This window comes from Dipodomys ordii, unplaced genomic scaffold (genome assembly GCF_000151885.1).
Source record: "Dipodomys ordii isolate 6190 unplaced genomic scaffold, Dord_2.0 Scaffold47, whole genome shotgun sequence".
Taxonomy (NCBI): domain Eukaryota; kingdom Metazoa; phylum Chordata; class Mammalia; order Rodentia; family Heteromyidae; genus Dipodomys; species Dipodomys ordii.
In genome coordinates this window covers 10,666,430-10,673,977 of record NW_012267263.1, presented here as the reverse complement: position 1 = coordinate 10,673,977, position 7,548 = coordinate 10,666,430, and the positions used below count along the sequence as shown (strand labels likewise).

At 47.3% G+C, this 7,548-nt stretch overlaps 1 protein-coding gene across 1 annotated transcript; it reads right to left on the bottom strand.

Moving 5' to 3' along the window:
• Positions 1-5,162: 5,162 nt before the first annotated feature.
• On the bottom strand, positions 5,163-6,766 carry Zcchc12 (zinc finger, CCHC domain containing 12). The gene has a single exon (XM_013019775.1). The coding sequence runs from the start codon at positions 6,756-6,758 to the stop codon at positions 5,574-5,576; it is 1,185 nt and encodes a 394-aa protein (XP_012875229.1). The 5' UTR covers positions 6,759-6,766; the 3' UTR covers positions 5,163-5,573.
• Between the last annotated feature and the right edge of the window lie 782 nt (positions 6,767-7,548).

The following is a 7,548-nucleotide window of genomic DNA, read 5'->3' as shown; positions in this document are numbered from 1 at the left end:
CATGGGAAAGCAGAGAATAGGAGGAAGGAGAAGGCTGGGTGGCCAGCTGTGCAGTTTTAAATGGCTTCATTGAAAAGACAACTTCTAAGCAAATTCAGAAACATTGTGAAGAATCCACACCACTCTCTGGAGGAATAGCAGATGCCAACCTGTGACTGTGTTTGGACGACCATGCTGTGCTGGACACAGGACTGTAAGCCTAGCAGGGAAAGCTGTTCATTATACAATCTGATAGAACAACATGGGAAGCAGTACCTAGTATATAGGAAACAAGCTGTGGTGAAGTCACGGAAGGCTGCCCCAAGGGATGCCAGGTGAGCTGAGACTTGAATCTGGACAATCTTTATCTGGCAGGTGAAGGAGGGGTCAGCAGGTTGGACCATCAAAGATAACACATTTGTCTAATTTGGGGAGGGGATGGAGAATAATGAAATTCTGAAACAAGGACACAGGATGTCCCATTGCAATAATGATATCCACAAGACACTATATTGGAAATGAACTTTACAACTTCGGGGCGGGGGCATGAGTGAGCGATGTGGGAGAGGGAAGGGATAGTGGGAGAACAACAGAGGAGGGGGTAACAATGCTGGACAAGAAATGTACTCATTGCCTTACTCATATAACTGTATCCCCTCTGTACAGCATCTTTACAATAAAATAAAATTAAACAACAACAACAAATACAGAAGTCTGGCAGTGGTGGCTCCCACCTGTAATCCTAGCTACTCAGGAGGCTGAGCTCTGAGGATCTTGGTTTAAAGCCAGCCCACGTAGGAAAGTCTGTGAGACTCTTATCTCCAATTAACCATCAGAATACCGGAAGTGATGCTGTAGCTCAAGTGGTAGAGCGCTAGCCTTGGGCACAAAGAGGCTCAGTGGCAGTGCCTAGGCCCTGAGTTCAAGCCACACCACCAACACCCCCCCCAAAAAAAAGGTAACACAGAGGGTATGATGAAGTGGTACTCTTCTAAGCCCTGGTCCACAGAGAACATACATTATTTTTCCAGCAATGATATGACATCATGCCCACACATGTACATATACAGTAGCATTCCACTGTATACACAAAACCTGATTTATTCAGCAATCAATACTTGTGATTTTTGTTCCCAGTTTTTTCTCTGTTAACTTTCCCCTCACCCCTCCTCCAAAAAAAGGTCTAGAGTAAGCAGGATCCTGGTGACTCATGTCTGTAATCCTAGCTTCTCAGGAGGCTGAAAGGTTCAAAGGCAGCCTGGGAAGGAAAATCCATGAGACTCTTATCTCCAATTAACCACCAGAAATCCAGAGGTGGAGCTGTAGCTCAAGTGATGGAGTGCTAGCTTTGAGAGAGAAAAAAAAAAAGAAATCAAGGATACCATCCATGATCAGCACAAAAAAAGAAAAAAAAAGTACGGGAAATAATGGTACAGAGATCAAGAAGAGGAAGAAAATTGAGCAAAGAGACTGAGAAGTGGCTACTAAAAAGGCCAAGGAGGGGGAGCCATCAAAGGAGGGTGTCATGGAAACCAAGAGAAAAGATGCCAGGCAGGAGGAAAATAACACAAAAGGGTGCCCAGAGGCCAGCTTCTTCTAACAAGACAAAGAGCCATTTTCATCCCTTAGCAACCAATGGGAATGTAGGTAGGAGGAAGAAAATAAGTCCATAGCTTGAAATGAGGGATCTAGACATAAAAGTCTCTAATAGCCTCCTTTTGGCAAAGCCCATTAGTCTCTCCTGAATACTTTAGGTATCCAATTAGAGCAAATACATATTTCTTGCATGATGGCAAAGCCAGTGTCTCAAAAAATGAAGTTTTTAAAAAAAGAAATACTGGTTTACAGCAGGCTAAAATTGTTGTCCGTTTCAAGTGTATATGAACAGGGAAGAAGCTAGGAAGAGGAAAGAAGGGGAAGGACCATAAAACAGGTTTTACAGGCTGGGATCTCTACAGAGATCTCCACTGCAGCTAACTTTAGTGAGAAAGAAGTTGGCAGTAATGCATAAAACGGATTTCTTTCTTTCTCCTTTCATGTTCCTAATCTGCGTGGTGCCAGAGAGAAATGATGGCAGCATCAATCTGTATCTTTGGGCAAACCATTCAACAAGTATTTATAGAGTAAACATGAGAAAAAGTGACCATTGGTTTAAAAAATGGAAGCCTGGTACCTGTAATCCTAGCTACTCAGGAGCTGAGCTCTGAGGATCACAGTTCAAAGCACACACACACACACACACACACACACACACACGTGCATGTCAAGAGAAGCTTTAGTCAGGGTAGGTCGAAATTAAGAGGTAAAACCTGTGCAAGCTAAGGGTTGTTGGAGATTCCTGTGGCTCTGGAGATCTGAGGTGAGCTGCTCCACTCTGGGAATACAATAGGGGGCTGCCCTGGGCTCAGAGGTGCCATGAAGGGATGCTAGGATTGGTCCTCCTGTAGAGCTTACTATGCAGAGGCAGAAGATATTTCTTTTTTGGGGGCAGGGGGGCGGGGGAGAGAGGCATCCTGGAGCTTGAACTCAGGGCCTGGGCACTGTCCCTGAACTTCTTTTGCTTCAGGCTAGCGTTCTACCACTTTTGAGCCACAGTGACACTTCTGTTGTTGAGTTTTTCTTTCTGGTAGTTTGGTGTTTTTGTTTTTTTTTTTTTAATTGGAGATAAGAGTCTCACAGACTTTCCTGCCCAGGCTAGCCTTGAGCCATGATCCTCAGATCTCAGCCTCCTGAGTAGCTAAGATTACCAATGTGAGCCACTGGATCCTGGCTTCTGGTTTCTTTCTAGAGACTGAGGCTTAAAACAATCATCAAGTGGTGGGGTTGGAAGTAGTGGAGACATGGAAGCTGAGGAAAGAGCTCTGTGCCTCCACCACTGTCACCAAAGGACAAGTGTGGGCTCCAGGGAGCACTGGGTGAGGGGACTGGTGGTGATTGTAAGGTCAAATTGTAGAGTCATTAGCCAGGCAGTGGTGGCTCACACCTGTGACCCTAGCCACTCAGGAGGCTGAGATCGAAGACTGTGGTTCAAAGCCCAGGCAGGAAATCCCATGATACTCAAGTCTCCAATTAGTCCCCAGAAAAATGGGAATGGAGCTGTGGCTCAAAGTGGTAGAGAGCTAGCTTTGAGTGAAAACTCAGGGGCAGCACTCAGGCTGTGAGTTCAACTGACAAGGAAAAAAAAAAAGTTCAGTCATGAAAGGTGTAGGAGCAAAAGGCCCAAGAGGAGCTAAAGGGGTTTTTCTGCAGAGAAGCACTTCAACTCAGGGAGAGCTTCCTGAAGCACTTGGTCACCATCTCTCCCTCAGGACCTCAGCCTGGGCTCCCTTTGTCTCTACTTAGTGGGCCATCCATTGCTAGCATAATTAGGACCTTAAGGGCCTTCTCTGGGGAGCCCCCATCCAGCCCCACCAACCTTTGCCAATCCTTGTACAATCCAGCCCAGGGTTTTGCATGAATCCCTTGGTCCTGATTCTTACAAGGCTTCCTGCCTCTGACAATTTGCATGGGAGTCCCTGTAGTTCCTTGAGCCACACAGCAGCTCTATCTTCTCTGCTGGCATACCAGCTCCCACTGCTACTGCATGCTCTGTCCTCTTAAGCAGTGTGGGCCCTCCATTACCTGGGAATCACCAAATCCCTCAAGAACCCCAGACTCACCCATTCACTTCACTCTGTGACTCCTTTGCACACTACCTGTACCCCCTTCCACTCTTCCACTCTCTTCCATTACATTTCATTCTCTTCCTGCTCCTAAATGCTCAGCCCTGTCCTGCTCACAAAACATAGGATCCATATGGTCTAAGGTCACATTGTCCTCTCTTGTCATTCTTCAAATGGAGGTCAGTAGATGATCCAGGGTGGGCTTCTGTGAGGCCAGTTCCTAGGAAAGTCCCTCTTTTCCGTCCCTTCCCCACACATATTCTCCACTCTCCTCTAATGGCAACTGGGGCTTCCTGGCTGGCTGATTCCCATGTTTTTTCAAGTGACCTGGGTATGTTTTTTTTTCTTTTTTTCCTTTTTTTGGGGGGGGGGTCCGGTCATGGGGCCTGAACTCTGGGCCTGGGCGCTATCCCTCAGCTCTTCAGCTCAAGGCTAGCACTCTACCACTTGAGCCACAGCACCACTTCCGGCTTTTTTTTTGCTTATGTGGTGCTGAGGAATCGAACCCAGGGCCTCATGCATGCAAGGCAAGTGCTCTACCACTGAGCCACCTTCCCAGCCCCTGGGGTTGTTTTTCAACGTGCCTTATGAAAGCAATCTTGGGTTCCAGTGGGGTTAGTTGGGAGTCCTTAAACTACCTGCAATCTGTAGCAGAGCTGAGCGTACTGGTGCTGAGCTCCCAAAGCTCCCAAGAGTTGTTCTTTTCTCTTTCCCTCATCGGGGAGGGGGCAGAGGGTGGTGTCAGTCCACAGATGAGATTCCTTGTCAAAAGAATGCTGTCTAGAAGCAAGGTACCAGTGGCTCATGCCTGTAATCCTCACTACTCAGGAGGTTGAGATCTGAGAATCATGGTTCAAAGCCAGCCTAGGAAGGAAACTGTGGGAGACCCTTATCTCCAATAACTTCCAAATACATTGGAATTGGAGCTGTGGCTCAAGTGGTAGAATACTAGCTATAATCTAAAAAGCTCAGGGACAGTGCCCACACTGTGAGTTCAAGCTCCAGGACCGTGGCACCTTAAAAATAATGTCCAGAAGCTGCTGCAGAAATGTATGGAATCCACCTAGGGGAGAACTTCCCTTCACCAAAGTGAACAGGAGTGGAACCCCTGGGATTCTCTTGTTGGGTACATAACCCCCACCCAACTCCTCTAACTTGAACAGGAAAGTAATCAGTGGTGTATTGTCAATTAATACAGGTCATAATTTGGCTCTATGAGGTAGGGGACAGGTCAGTTGTGGTAAAGGGACTTTTTCTCTTTGGGAAATATTTCAGCACATTTCTTCTTCTTTGTTCATCTGCAATGAAGCTGATTGAAAAAAAAAATCTTCAGACTATGACCCTGCCCTTTATAGCTTTTCAGTATTTTTTTTTCTTTCCCTTTACATCTTCTTAAAATACTATCACAGAGACGTTAAATAATACCACAGAGACATTAAGGTAGATGTTGATATACATACATATGTATGTATGTATTGTATTTTTTTACAGACATAGAAGGCCACAACATGTATCGTTTGGTGAAAAAATACAGCATATAGAATAGCACTTATATTGAATCACTTATCTATAATATATAGCTATCTGTGTACATAGGCATAGAGAAATATCTAGAAGGACATTTACCAAAGGGTGGAGAGTTCTAGATCACTTGTACATCACCTTTTTATAATTTTCTCTAATAGTTGAACACTTAACAATGAAAGATGCTATTTTCATCAAGAGAACAAAGCAATCAAGGAAATGGGCACACACAGAAAACAGGATCTTCAGCAATGGGGAGAAAAAGCAAGGATGGATTACAGGCCATCTTCTTTCACTCTACTGGTTGCTATTCAAGACCCTTTCTCCATACAAAAGAAAACTGCTTTTCAGATTAATTCATGCAAGTTAGACACATCCCCTCCTCTAATTTCCTAGTCAGGGGCTCATTTAAGGCTGGGGGCCAGCACCATACTGTAGCTCACAGGGGCCATAGGTTTTGACAGGTCTTGGCCCCTGCTCTCTATGTGTCAGCTCCTGTAGGGTGATGATCAGATTCTCAAAAACTTGGGTCTTGTTGCTATTGTCACAGGTTTCTTTTGAGTGACCCTCCTCACCACAAGAAGTACAGCCCCTTGTGTGTTTTCGCTTCCTGGCTCTCCGCCCATCACCATGGCTGGTGGAAGGAGACTGAGTGGCGGAAGTGCTGGGGGAATCAATGAGCAGCACTTGGTCCTGATAGATGTCTGGAATGGGAGGGGAAGCCAAGGATGAGAGCGGAGGGTCCTCAGATTCTATCAGGATCACATCCTCATCTGAGTCATCCTGGGTATCGTCTATCTCTATCACATTGCAGTCAGCACTGCTCATGGCGATTTGGGAGTTGTCCTCAAATATCACGGGGCTGCTTACATTCTCCACCTCTGACTCAGATCTTTTGGGCTGCTTTGGTGTAATAAATGTGTCATCCCAATCTTCCTCCTCCCGAATCATTCTGATTAGCTCCAGGAAATCAGGAAGCTGCTCTGGCTCATTTGCATACACCCTGAGAAGCCCCTTAAGCCTGCAGTGCAGGTCCCTACTCAGCTCAGCCCCTACCAGGAACTGGTGCAGGCGAGTCTGGTTTGCATCTCTCTCGCACAGGACGCCTGCCTGGATAGCATTTTGGAGTTGCACCTCTAAACGGATCACATAAAGGGAGGCTTTCTCCCCCTCTGCCTGGAGCGTGTTCACAAATTTACCATGAGCCGTCACCGTGCTTTCAGACTCACCGAACACCAATTTCATTGCCTGCAAAAAATCTGCCACACTTAGATTAGGGTTGGCAGCCTGGAGCAAACGCATGACCTCGCGGGCAGGACCCCTGAGCGTTTTCATCAAACGCTTGAGCTTCTCTTCCTCAGGTATATTCCAATCTGGCAGGACCCCATTGACTTGGATCAGCCAGTTTTCAAAGGTTTCTTCCCCTGGGACTGGCACTGCTTTCCCTGAGAACAATTTCAGGTTTCTCTCTGCTATGTAGGCCATCAAAGGGCCAAGACTTCTCCCCAGGGATCTCAGCAAGGAATGGGCCCAAGGAGGCATGGCTGCATTTTGCCCCCGGTTGGCACCCACGTGTGCAAGGATGCTTGCCATGCCTGCTGATGACACAGGATCTCAATACAGAATTCCTGGGCTTTTATGGGGCGGGGGTGGGAGCGGGCTAATATGCAGGTGTGCAGGGGATTCTGTCCTCCTCTTATTCCAGTAGGGTCTGTAAAGAAAAACAGGGGGGGGGAGTTAATAAGAGACATACTGTAGCTGTGTTCACTCCTTACCTCAATAGCCTGCATTACAGGGTCCCCGCCTCCCCCCCTCCCCCCTCCTCTTAAAAAAATATCCTGCAAGAGATGGGCAATGATAGTCTCTTGTTGCTCGTCTCAGGTGGCTTCTAGGCTCGCTGGGTGCTTTCTGCAGCCAAATCCACCCCCCCCTCCCCGCTGCCTGCGCCCCCAAGTCCTTCCAAGGGAATGGCAACTGTTGCTTCGAATTCTATGTAGCTTGAACAGTGTATGGAATCGACAGTGAGGCTCTCAAAAGCAAGCACAGCAGTGGCAGATGCGTAGAAATCACAGAGGATCTCAGTGATTGCATCATCTGGCCTCAGCCACACCCCCTTGTGACCTCCCCACCCCTGTGGTAATTCTCAGATCCTTTACAGATGCAGAAATGAGTGCACCTTTATTTCCAGCTGGTGAAATCTTTGCTCTTCGTAAGAAAGCTTGCTTCTGGGGTCCGGTCGATCACAGTCCGCAGGATTCACAGATTCGGTGTGCTCCAGGTGTCCAAACTGCGCCACAGGGGAGGCGGGCAGGGGGTGGAGGGTCGGAGGTAGTGTCGCGCGTCATCCCGCTGCTCCCTCCTCCCCCTCCCTTTCCCCGCCTCT

Coding starts and splice junctions, on each gene's coding strand:
- Zcchc12 (XM_013019775.1), bottom strand. CDS start 6,758: ATGGCAAGCATCCTTGCACACGTGGGTGCCAACCGGGGGCAAAATGCA.